Source organism: Grammomys surdaster, unplaced genomic scaffold (genome assembly GCF_004785775.1).
Source record: "Grammomys surdaster isolate TR1022 unplaced genomic scaffold, NIH_TR_1.0 354, whole genome shotgun sequence".
NCBI classification, from domain to species: domain Eukaryota; kingdom Metazoa; phylum Chordata; class Mammalia; order Rodentia; family Muridae; genus Grammomys; species Grammomys surdaster.
The window spans coordinates 971,230-983,950 of NW_021604773.1; the positions used below are offsets into that span (position 1 = coordinate 971,230).

Below are 12,721 nucleotides of genomic sequence, written 5' to 3' on the forward strand. Positions count from 1 at the left end.
GGTTTTGACACAGGGTTTCTCTATATAGTCCTAGATTATCCTGGAGCTTGATATATAGACCAAGATGGCCTTAGAGATAGCCTCCTGTCTCTGCCTCCCGAGTGTTGTGATTAAAGGCTTACACCACCATACCCAATTTACCTTGTCTTCTTGAGACAGATAAGTCTCTCACTGGACCTGGACTTGCTGATAAGCATCCAGCCTGGCTTCCTGGAGTACTAGTTCAGGCATGAGCCTTCACACCCATCTTGTCCCTGACTGTTGTGTATTGTCGAGACCTGTCATGTTCACTGTACTTGTCCCCGTGCCCCAGGGGCTCACTTGTGTGGACACCTAGATCCAGACCATGCTCCACGCTGGAGAGTCAGCTATGCCCTGGGGTGCCACTGTCTGTTGGTGCTGCCCAAGGTTGGGTCCAGTTTGAATTTGAGGACCTGGGGCAATTGGCTTTATTCTTCTTAGCTTGTCCCCACACACACAGGATGGGAGAAGAGGTGTCATTTGAGTGACTGTTCACAGGGCTGTGGGCCAGAGTGAAGCCATGTCTGAAAGCTCCTTCCATGAGTCACTGATTCGTGCTCATCGTACTCAAACACACTGCCTGGAGACAAGGGTGTTATCGCTGTTAGGTTTATGCCCAGAATGGAGATACGGGTTTCTGTTGATCTGCCTGCAATTGTGTGTCTCTGTATACCCCTAGGGGTTGTACCCTATGACTTCCTGAGAGCCATGTGCTGGGGAGGGCCGCAGCAGAGCTGTGAGGAGAGACGTTTGAGTGCCCAGTGCTGGAGGTAGAGGAGGGCCCACCACACAGTGTCTAGACTAGGCTTTGGGGAATGAGCTGATGGCTCCCCTTTTCCTGGGAGCCAGGTGGGTTTGATTTCTGGACTCCAATACCTATCCCCACTTCTTCTTCTGTCCCAGCTTCCATCCAAGGCCCTAGTGCCTGAAATAGAGGACGAGGATGAAGAAGATGACTCAGAAGATGCCATCAATGAGTTTGATTTCCTGGGCTCAGGAGAGGATGGAGAGGGGTCTCCAGATCCTCGACGCTGTACTTCAGAAGGCAGCCCCCATGAGCTGGGTGAGTTGAGGACTGACTGAGAAGCCTGGCTAGGGCAGGATCTGAGCCTGCATACTTCAGCTGCTTCCTGTCCAGGCTCTGCCGGACGGATATACTTCCCGAGGTGGCTCAAGGATAGCTCAAGCCCCAAGTCAGAGCCAGTCCCTTACTCTTCCCTGGAAAGTCCCCGCAAGCTGTGTTCAAGCAGCTCTGCCAGAAGTAAAGCCCTGGTCCTTACAGCAGGTGACTAGTGCCTGTAGTGCAAGCTGAGGCAGGATGAAAACTGATGGAGGGGGATGGGCTGTGTCTTCCTGTCTTGTGACTCCTGGCCAGAAGGACCGTGGGGTCCACTGCATCTAGGGCAGGGCCAGGATTTGCCTGTCACCTCTCACTGGGACCCTGCCAGTCTGTCTTCTCAGTATGTCTCTTCCTGATCAGGGTTTTACAGCTTCCCCTGTTGCAGGAAAGGCAGTGGCAGTGAGAGGTGGCAGTTCTACCCCGAGAGCGTGGATAGAACTGGTGGGCAACTCTTGCTCATCCCTCTTCCATGCAGAAAGCCGTCGGGTCAAACTCCAGGGAATTCTTGCTGACCTCCGGGATGTGGATGGGCTGCCCCCGAAAGTGACTGTCCCACCTCCTGGCACACCCCAGCCCCGGCCTCATGAAGGTAATCTTCAGCCCCACACTCCAGTCCCTTGGGGTCCATGACAGAGGGAAGCTGCAGAGCTAAGCCTGGGGCTTCTGTGTCCTCAGAGGTAAGGCCCAGCCTCCAGTCTGCAGCCTCCCTGTCCCAAAAGGTCGTCTGTCTGTCTGTCTCCCTCTCTTTTTGTCTGTCCTCCCTTGTCTGTCTGTCTGTCCTGTCTTCCTTTCCAGCTTCGATTCTTGATCCTGTCTTCCTGCCTGTCTTCCTTGCTCCTCACCCTCTCCGCCTCTCTCCGCCTCTTTCTCTTTCCCTGGCCCTGTCTGCCCCACCCACCCCTCCCCCTACCAGGTTCCTTTGGCTTCTCCTCAGACGTCTTCATCATGGACACTATCGGGGGCGGGGAGGTGAGCCTGGGGGACTTGGCAGATCTCACCGTCACCAATGACAACGACCTCAGCTGTGATGTAAGTTGTTGGGGTGCCCCATTAGTCCTTGGCTCAGTCTGACCATGTTCCAGCCTGAGTTCTGTCCTTCCCTGTGAGGACTGTGAGAGGTCCTTCCACAGCCCCAGGGGCAGCTCCAGTACACCGTGCCTTACTGGAGGGTGCCTGGGGAAGACCTCACCGAGGTACAAAGTCTTCACTCCATGCCCACCCTCTTTGGGGGCGGGGAGATGATTGGCAGCCATGCTCCCCCCCACTCAGGGCACTCTGTTTTGAGTGGAACAGCTGGGCTGGAATGAAGAGCCTCGTGATTGGCATTCTGTGCTGTGGACCTTGGATGGGTCACTGGGACTTTCTGGGGTGGGTTCGGATGCATTTTTCCAGGACAAAAGATGAGGTGACTGACCCCAGTGAGGTTAGGGACATGTGGAGAATGTAGAAGAGAGGCTGGCAGGGTCTGCCTGGGGCTGTAGCACAGGGTTCCTCAGCCTGCCCCCACAGTGGCCCTTCAGAGAGGGGAGCCCACTGGAGCACAAATCTAGTTACTAAGAGTCATGGTGGAAATGCCAGCTGAGCACAAGTGAAGGGGGTCTGAGGGTACTGTGGCTTCCCCTGACAGCTCATGGTGTCTCCCAGACCTGGCTCTGTCAGAGTCAGCAGCTTCACCTTGCAGGACACATGCTTTCAAAGCATCTTTTCCAGGGTCTGAGGGCTCTATTCCCCAGACTCCTCTGTCCCAGAACTTGTTTCCCAAGTCATAGTCAAGGGTTACTCCATAGTCAAGGGCTGTTTGCTGTGACTGTGTAGCTTTGGGACCTATCTTTGCAGTTATTCTGACTTTTCCCCCAATCCTAGCCTCCTCAGAGAGGCCAGGACCAACTGTCCTCCGACTGCTCTGCAGCCTCATGTGGCTTCCCGTTACTCTGGGGCTCTATTTAGGACAAAAGAAATTGCTGCTTTCTAGATGGGACCCACTGTGCTGCCTGCCATAGACCTTTCTGGCTTCCTCTTGTGTGGCATGCTTCTGAGTTTTGTGTATCCCAGCCTTGCTGTCTCCTGGCTCAGGGCCTTTACGTACTCGCCTTGTTTCTAAACTTCCCCTTCCCCTTCCCTGGTTCTGGTTAGAACCTACATATTTGTCACGACTTTATGAGAGCCTCTTGGTCCCTGAAGAGGAGAATAGGGTGCCATAGTGCCCCTCCCTCATACTCAAGAGTTTATGGTTCTCTGTGTTTAGGAAGGACCTGCTTCTCTTTCCTAGGGCTCTCTGAACTGTGAGGCCCCAAAGAGTCAGGTTCCCTTGGCCCCTCCAGAGCCTCCCTTGCCTTCTGAGTATGTGTAAAGGGCTCTTCTGAGGCACACAGAAAGAAATGTCAGGCTGGGGCCAGTCAGTTCCAGTCTAGATGGGGTGGTTGTCAGTGTCTACATGAGTACTGGGACATCCAAGAGGACACTGAGGCAGCTCCCCATCCCCAGCTGTCTGACAGCAAAGATGCTTTCAAGAAGACATGGAACCCCAAGTTTACCCTCCGCTCACACTACGATGGCATCCGCTCCCTGGCCTTCCACCACAGCCAGTCAGCACTGCTTACTGCCTCTGAGGATGGCACTCTCAAACTGTGGAACCTGCAGAAGGCAGTTACGGCCAAGAAGTAAGGGTGCCACCCTGGAGGGTGTGGGGCCTTAGGACCTGGGGTCCTAGTGACGGGATTTCCTCTTTTTCCTACAGAAATGCTGCACTGGATGTGGAGCCAATTCATGCTTTCCGCGCTCACAGGTAGGGAGAAGGCTGAGCCTGATCTAAGCCCTGCGACCCAGCAGCATAGACTGGGCTGCATTCCTGCTGCCCTGGAGACCTGGAGCAGTGGAGACTCTCCTTCCCAGACCCTCCGTACAGTGGAGCCTTGGGTACATCCCTTACTCCGGGGCCATGTTGATTCCCATTGTGGTTTCACTGGGGCCCCCAGAGCAAAGACGTCACATTCCCCACGGCACCCTTAAACTGTACCTAGGACAGGAGACTGACTGACAGAGGGGAGGGCTCATGGGTAAAGGTACGTGCTACTAAGTCTGATCCCCAGGACTCAGGTGGTCGGAGGAGAGAACCAACTCCACATGTGCACTGTGATATATGGCAATAAATAAATTTAAATGATGTTTAAAAACAGCTAGAAGAGCCAGGGATGGTGGCATATACCTTGAATCCCAATATTTGGGAGGCAGAGGCAGGCAGATCTGTGAGTTCAAGGCCAGCCTGGTCTATAGAGCAAGTTCCAGGACAGCCAGGGCTACACAGAGAAACCCTTGAAAAAACAAAAACAAGCTAAAAGCTAGGAGAAACCCTCAAGCTCCTATGAGCAAGGAAGGCTTGAGCCTTACTTGCCTTGCATCACCTCCCCCTTGCACCCACAGGGGCCCTGTGCTGGCAGTCACCATGGGCAGCAACAGCGAGTACTGTTACAGTGGTGGGGCTGATGCCAGGATCCACAGCTGGAAGATCCCTGACCTCAACATGGACCCATATGATGGCTATGGTAGGACAGACCCTGCCATTTCCACCTCCTGTCACAGCACTAGCTCTGGGAAGTAGCACTGTCGGGCTCCTAGTCTGAATTAGCATTAGTAGGTGGGGCAGCGGGAGATAAGGCAGGAGAGGGTGAGGGGAAAGTTGGGCTGCATTTGAGGGTCAGTGTGAGCTGGCTTTTGGGGAAGCAGAGGCTAGCCTGAGTTAGGGCCAGAATGGGCTTGGTCAGCTTGGTAGAGTATGTTGGGGACCAGCTAAGGTCTTATTGTGGGTCAGGGCTTTGTTAGAAACAGAGGATATGCTGGGCGGTGGTGGCGCACTCCTTTAATCCCAGCACTTGGGAGGCAGAAGCAGGCGGATTTCTGAGTTCGAGGCCAGCCTGGTCTACAGAGTGAGTTCCAGGACAGCCAGGGCTACACAGAGAAACCCTGTCTCGAAAAACCAAAAGAAAAAAAAGAGTTAAGTAGAGGAGCTGGAGCTGGGGGTCAGTAGGTAGAGTAAAGCCCTGGGCCCCATCCCAGTCCCACAGGAGCTGGACAGATCAGAATTCTGAGTCACTGTGGGTTACATAGGGAGTTTGAGACCAGTCTGGACTACATGAAATCATATCTCAAAAACAAACAACCAGAACAACCAACCAAACAAAACAAGACATAAATCCTTAATCCCAGTACTCGGGGCAGAAGGAAGCAAAGCTCTGAGTTCAAGGCTAGCCTGATCTACACACCAAGTTCTAGGTCAGCTAGAGCTACATAGTGTCTCATAAATTTTTTTTTTTTTTTTCTGGTTCGTCTTGTAATGGAGCAGTAATGGCAAGAAGGTAACCACAATCACAAGTTCAAGACCAGCTTGATTATGTTTTGGGCTTCAGGCCTGCCATGCCATATACCAATCAAGCTAAAATGATAGTCGTAATGCCAAATCAGAGTCTGAGGCAGGAGGATCAGCCTGGTCTACATAGCAAGGTCTTATCTCAAAATAACACATTACATAGGACCAACACACACACACACGCACACACACACACACACACACGTATAAATAAGTAAAAGTGCTGGGCAGCAGCCAGACATAATGGTGCATGCCTTTAATCCCAGCACTCGGGAGGCAGAGGCAGGTGGATTTCTGAGTTTGAGGCCAGCCTGGTCTACAGAGTGAGTTCCAGGACAGCCAGGGCTATACAGAGAAACCCTGTCTGGGGGGAAAACCTGGACAGATGAGCGGGCAGGTGGGCAGGTGGGCAGGTGCTGGGCGAGTAAAAGTTAAGTAGGAGTGATGCTGTCCCGGGAACACCCTCACCGTGTTCTTGGGTGTTTCTCACCTTCCTGAGGTCCTCATTTTGTATTAACTCCTTTGTCTTTATTCTATTTGAAACAAGGTCTTGCTCCATCTTAAGGCCAGTTTTTAAGTCTGTTTTAAAGAAGTCTTTTATCTGGCAATGGTAGCACACACCTGAAATCGAGGCCAGCAGCTTGGTCTACAAAGTGGTCTTGGTCCAGGACAGAGAAACCTGGTCTTGAAAAACCAACAACCAAGCAAGTCTTTTACTAGGAGAAATAGACCCCAAGTCCCACCTCTCACCAGGAGGCTATTGCAGTGGATTCCTGCTGAGGAAGGGAAATCAGTTGTCTCTGAGCCAGTGTCACTGGGTCCATCAGTGACTCCAGGGCAGGCCTCATGCCCAGGAGTGGTTGGACAAGACAGAATAGACTCCATGTTGTTGGGGTAAATTATATGTTTGTTTATTTTTTGGCTTTTTAAAAAATAATCTTCTGCTTTAGTCTTACTCTTTTAAGAGAGGAAGAGCATGAAGTTGGCTGGGCAGGTGAGGGGTGGGGGGTCTGGGAAGAGCTGGAGAGGGAAGGAGTGTGGTCACAGTATAGTTAAAGAAAAGTACATTGTTCTAAATGTCTTATAGGCTGCACGTAGCCATGCACACCTTTAATTCCAGCACTCGAGGCAGAGACAGGCAGAGCTCAGTGAGCCAGCCTGGTCTACATGGTGAGTTCTTGGCCAGCTGGGACTACACAGTGGGATTCTTTCTCAAAGGGGAACAAAAAAAGAAAGAAAAGAAATGTCTTTTAATAAACTGTAACTCTGCTTAAGTAAAAAACAGGTTTTTTTATTTTGTTTTGTTTTTTATTTGGTTTGCTTTGGTTTTTTGAGACAGGCAAAGACAGGGTTTCTCTGTGTAGCACTGCTTGTCCTGGAACTCACTCTGTAGCCTAGGCTGACTTCAAACTCTACCTGCCTCTGCCTCCCTCCTGATTGTTAAAATTAAAGATGTGTGCCACCACCATTACTGACCATAAAAAAAAATTAAAATTTTTTTAAGTAGTTAATTTTTTTTTTTTTTATGTGAAGAAATACCCCGAGTTCCCCTCCCACTCAGTGCCCTTGCCTAACTTCTTGATGCTTGGTGAACTATTTTTACATGTGTTTGTGTGTTACAGATGGTCGTGAGCCATGGTCTGGGTGCTGGGAACCAAGCCTGACATAAAGCAAATGCTCTTACCCACTGAGCCATTTCTCCAACCCCACCCCCCACCCCTTTATTAAAAAAGATAGAATCTCACTATGTTGTCCTAGCCATCCTGGAAATCTTTATGTAGACCAGGTTGGCCATAAACTCACAGAGATCCTCCTGCCTCTGCCTCCTGAGTGCTGTTTTACTCTTGAACATGGCCTTGTGCTAAATTTGTTGTGGCAGAACACAGAGTTCTATTTGCTGTCAAGATACTAGTCATCTGGGAAGGTCAGGCGTCAGTCCTAAGTGAACTAACTGCCATACTTCAGGTGTCAGCTGGACTTGACCCAAACCGTGGAAGTCGACAGCTAGAGAGACCACAGACGGTCCTTTGAGCAGCAGGGGCTAAAAGGGGAGCTTACTCGGTCATCACAGGCAGCCTCTCCCTCACGCTCGCTCCACTGGTGCCCTGAGCTGCTGACCTAAGCTCTTGAGCTGCTCCTGAGCCCTAGAGTCAGAGGAGCTTGTGGGCAGCCACCCAGGTCCCAGCAGAGCTGCAGCCCTTAGGCTATTCGGTATAGCTGGTGTCCCTGACAGTCTGTTTCCTCCTGGCCTGCCCAGACCCAAGTGTGCTGAGCCATGTCCTGGAAGGCCATGGGGATGCTGTGTGGGGCCTGGCCTTCAGTCCCACCTCCCAGCGCCTAGCATCCTGTTCCGCCGATGGCACCGTTCGCATCTGGGATCCCAGCAGCAGTGGGTCAAGCTGCCTCTGTACCTTCCCCATGGCTGGAGGTGAGTTTTGATCCCAGTGTCTCACAAGCAAGATACAGAGCCCAGGACTCTTTGGTGGCTCCTGTGGAGGGCCAGCAGCCACAGGACTGGCCCTCTGAGTAGCCGTCTCTCCTCCCCTGTGCTCCTAGAACATGGGATTCCCACCTCAGTGGCCTTCACCAGCACCGAACCTGCTCATGTTGTAGCCTCCTTTCGTTCTGGTGATACCGTTCTTTATGACTTGGAAGCTGGCAGCGCCCTTCTCACATTGGAGTCCCGAGGGAGCAGCGGTAAGGGCCCTTGGCCAGGCAAGCCAATAAGATAGGGGTTGAATGCCCATAGGACCCCAGTTCCTCCTATGGTTCTGGGGACCTAGCCATCAGTGAGATGAGAATGTTACCCCTATGCCACAAGCAGGAAGGAAACAAGGCTCAGTGGTAGCCAGCTAGCTTGATACAGGGGGCTGGGTTGCATGTCCCCAGTTGCAGAAGTGGCTTGCCCCTCCTGCCTCTGTCCAGTCCTGCGTCCCCCCTCAGTCCTCTCCCCCTCTTCCTACTGATCCTCCAGGCCCAACACAGATCAACCAGGTGGTGAGTCACCCAAACCAGCCTCTCACCATCACTGCACATGACGATAGGGGCATCCGGTTCCTGGACAATCGGACAGGTGAGGCCCAGCCGTAATTGTCCCCTCATTGCGATTTTTGGGGTGCGGGTGGTATGGGGCAAGGGCAGAGCACATTCAGACTACCAAATCCTAGTGTCCACCTTATAGGCACTCACACTCCCGCCCCCAGTCCATTAGCTTCCCAGATAGGACAAGGAGTTGTGGGGACTCCCGGCCACTCTCTGTCCTCCCTCCAGGTAAACCTGTGCATTCCATGGTGGCCCACCTGGATGCAGTCACCTGCCTAGCTGTCGACCCAAATGGTGTGTTCTTGATGTCAGGAAGTAAGTTGGGTGTCTCTTGCTGCTCCCTCCCCTGGAGGTTGGGGCAAAGAGGAGGGGCTACAGCCATGGCAGGCAACTCCACTCGTGAATGTGCTAGAAGTTCCTGCCTCAGTCCCATTGACTCTCCTTGGACTGAGTCTTGCCTTGGGGTGGGGGTGGGGAGTTGTTCTTGTGTTGCAGGCATGTGGTGATGGGATCAGAGTTTGAGTACTTGATCCGGCTCTGTTTTCGGATACAGGCTCAGCTGCATCTACTCTAGAATGGGTGGCTAGGCCCTTCAAACCAACCAGTGTCAGCTGCAAGGAGTGTGTGCACATGTGCTTGTAGGTGTGCAGGCAGCCAGGCAGTGGTAGTGGAGGCTGTGGGAAGGCTCGGCGTGAATCACGGCTTGCTAGGCCTGATGATGCCATGTACTGCTGGCTGAGAGCCACACCCCAGGTCTCCTTGTTCCCTGCCCAATGCTATTAGACCCCGGCCTGATACCATCTGAAGATCTGAGGAGGCTCTGCTTTCTGGGCTGACTTGAGGAGCAGAGCCTCAGGCCAATCAGGCCCTCGTATGCCCAGCAAAGGCCCTAGCCTAGGCTGCTGGGCCGGTGTCACCTCCACCCTCAGTTCCCTGCAGCCATCACTCCTCATTGGCTGCCTGCTCCAGGCCCTTGTTGGCCATCCCTCTGCCTGGGAGGCTCCCCCTCCTTAAGCCGTGTTGTTCAGCGTGTCACCTGGAGCTAGTGTCTGCTGTTCTCTTTTTTTCCTTGTTGTACTAAGGATAGGACCCAGGGCCTCCGGCTGGCCAGGCTTGGCAGTACGCAGCTGCTAAGCCGTGCCCTACCGTCTCCCCTGCAGGCTGAGAGCTGCCTGTTGTGTGTAGCATTCCTCCCAGACTCCTTCCATATACTTGCTAGTTAGCAGAATGGTGGACAGGATGGGGACAGAAAGGCTAGCTTTAGGGCAGAGCGGGAGGAAGAGAGCTGAGCTGCTTCTGCCCCAAGGATTTCGCATGAGGCTAGGTAAAGATTTCAAACCTCAGGTCTGGGCTGAAACAACCTCCTCTGCTCCACACCTGTGCAGGCCATGACTGTTCTCTGCGTTTATGGAGCCTCGACAACAAGACATGTGTGCAGGAGATCACGGCCCACCGCAAGAAGCATGAGGAGGCCATCCACGCAGTGGCCTGCCATCCCAGCAAGGCACTTATTGCCAGTGCTGGTGCTGATGCCCTAGCCAAGGTCTTCGTATGATCCCACCTGGCCTCGCCCTGACTGCACAGTGGCAGGGAGCGGGGCCAGGCAGTGGGGCTGAGGTAAGGACCAGGGCCATTTGTGTTCTAGATAGGAATGCAGACACCCAGTGTCCTTGCCCCAGAAGACACCCCTATACCGACCCACTCCCATGATCCACTTGCCTATCAGTTGGAGTTGTGCCAAAGCCCACAGTCCTGTGAGAATAACTGAGGCTTCCCTGAGAAGACAGAGGGAGGCGTGGGAGCTAGAGTGGGTCACTGTCCTAACCAGCTGCCTTCCCTTTGTCTCTACAGGCAGCCCCCAGCCTCCCTTTAGAGGCTCGGAGTTTTGGCCTCTTTCATCTTCCTGGAGCCTGGTGGTGCTAATGGCCCTTTCCCCAGGAATCACCCCTCAAGGATGGCCTCTAGGGTTCTGCTCATGCCCCATTCCCAGCTCCTGACATAGCTGTCATCCTGAGTTTGACAGAGCCCAGGCTCTGTGTCCTTTGGGATCTGATTTTGTCCAAGATGAAAGAAGGTGCCAGGCTCCACCCTAGAGTGCCACCCTCCCTCATCCACGGGATGAAGGGCTGTACAGAGAGGGATCTCCTGGGGCCCTCTGTCCTTTTAGACCTCAGCCCCTTCCTCTTGCTTTCCAACACTAACCAAGCCTCTGGGGCCAGGCCTTCCTGGGGAGGGTCTCCACTCCTCCAGGGCATTGTCCTAGCCACAGGCCCTCTGTGCGATGTAGAGGGTGGAGTGGGCCCTGTGCCCCTAGCTCACTGTATATCTGTATAAAGGAATGGGATTTAATGGCGCCCACCCCACGTTCTCACTGTGTGATAGTCTGTCAGCCTCCTCCTTGTTCCACACTTTGGTCTCTATTTATTTCACTCTTTATTTGGGTCCCACCGTATGCCCTTGGTTCCCCTTTCAGGTTCCTGTTTATAAGCCCCTTCCTTTTTGCCCCAACTTGTACGTGAAAAAAACTGTCAATAAACCCTTTGGAGTAAGCTAGCTTCTCTGGACCGTCTGTCAAGGGGACAGTGGACAATGGGGAAGCCACTCCCTCTGCCTTGGTTGAGGAGTCTGGGGAGAGGGACATATGGTGGATTGGGGTTCTGTGGTAGAATGGGGTTGGGGAGCGTGGTGACATGTCAGTGGAAGGGCAGAAGTGGGAGCACATGCGGAGTCTCCATGAGCCTCTCCTTTCTGTCCCTCGGCACGTGCCGCCCTTGGGCAGTGAGCTGGTGAGCAGTGCTGAGACATAGCAAGGAACAGTTTAGTTGAAGACCCCTTGCCTGCTCGAGGGCTAAGAACAGCACTCTCTGTCCTGCCCCATGCCCACTCTTGGACTGACAGAAAGGTAGGCCCACCAGTGACCCAGGCAAAGGACAGGATGTGCATGTGCCTAGCCCTCAGAGCAGTACAGAGCTCCCTTCCCGTTCCCATGTTTAATGTCAACTTGTGGGGGTTAGGCCTTCATTCACTCACTGTCTTCATAGACATAGTGGGGTAGGACTGGGAGTCCCTTACTACAGAGTGAGAGTGAGACGTCTGCTCAAGGGCTCTCCACTGATACTCCAAACAGCAGGCAAAGCATGCCCCTCAACCTCCACCTTCTAGCCCTGCCACAAGGGTCAAGGGGTTAAAAGGGCTGTGAGTCCCAGAGACAGGCCATCGAACATGCTGGGGACATGCCTATCTAGGGAAGGTGCATGTAGGCATGTGATTTTTAGGGGACACTCATCTGCCAGGCTGTGAGCTCCACGTGGCTTCCTTGCCTCCCCCCATCCTTCTGAGCTCTTTGCAGCTTCCCCAGGTGGTAGTTTGGGTTTTCACTCCAGCCTCAGACTTCCTTCCCCAGCCCCTGGCCCCGGATGTGGTGACAGCCAGCACTGTACCGACCTCAGCTGCCCCCAGCGGCACTGAACCAGTAAAGGGGGCCCATGTGGACAAGTCGCTGCTCTCTAAAGCCCCAGCATCCTGGATGTGAATACTGATCGGTAGCCACTGCCTGCCTACTGGAGTAGAAGTCAGGACTGCTCCTGATGGAGTTAGGGTTGACTACACAGGGCTGGCTCACGGGCTCTCAGTTGATGTTAGCTTTTCAGATTTCCTGTTATTGCATTACTATTTATTTATTTCAGAGAAGGGTGGAGGTCAGGACAGCCCACGGTAGCTGAGCTGGTTCTTTGATTATGTGAGTCTACAGGATTGAACTCGGGCCGGTGAGCTTGGTGTCAAGTACCTTTACCCACTGAGCCATCTCACCAACCACATGTTGGATGATTCGGTTAACACACCCACCCAGACGCCCCTGAGTGATTTTGGTGCCTTCCCTTTTCTGTGCAAAAATTAAAGGGAACCACATCAACTCGACTTCAGCAGTGTCCAGGCACCACCTGTATTCCAGAAATGGAATACAGCCTCATGACAGAAAAAACTAAGGCCCACAGGGGAGAAGCCCATACCTCAAATCACACAGCCAGGAAGATGTAGGCACTTGGTCTCTCCGGAGGTCTATCAAGTGGTGGTGTCCTTTGGTATGCCACCTTGGTTGGGGGGATAGGCTTCGTACTCAGCTCACTGAAGACAAACCTGAGACTAAGCTCTCTGTGCATCCTGAGGCTTCGACT

The 12,721-nt window shown here is 53.2% G+C and overlaps 1 protein-coding gene across 3 annotated transcripts in view; it reads left to right on the top strand.

Moving 5' to 3' along the window:
* Positions 1–10,513, top strand: part of Strn4 (striatin 4) — a 24,490-nt gene extending 13,977 nt beyond the window's left edge. The window contains exons 7-18 of one of the 3 annotated variants that reach the window (XR_003712925.1): positions 925–1,084; positions 1,617–1,730; positions 2,055–2,170; positions 3,626–3,801; positions 3,879–3,926; positions 4,562–4,683; positions 7,762–7,932; positions 8,061–8,201; positions 8,479–8,577; positions 8,775–8,861; positions 9,932–10,163; positions 10,398–10,513. Coding sequence is in view for 2 of the 3 variants with exons in the window: in XM_028779487.1 (XP_028635320.1) it covers positions 925–1,084; positions 1,617–1,730; positions 2,055–2,170; positions 3,626–3,801; positions 3,879–3,926; positions 4,562–4,683; positions 7,762–7,932; positions 8,061–8,201; positions 8,479–8,577; positions 8,775–8,861; positions 9,932–10,101 (1,404 nt within the window). In the remaining variant the exon portion in view is untranslated. Of the gene's footprint in view, positions 1–924; positions 1,085–1,616; positions 1,731–2,054; positions 2,171–3,625; positions 3,802–3,878; positions 3,927–4,561; positions 4,684–7,761; positions 7,933–8,060; positions 8,202–8,478; positions 8,578–8,774; positions 8,862–9,931; positions 10,301–10,397 lie in introns of those variants that run through there. The other 2 variants (XM_028779487.1, XM_028779488.1) reach the window with 2 other exon arrangements.
* Positions 10,514–12,721: the final 2,208 nt, after the last annotated feature.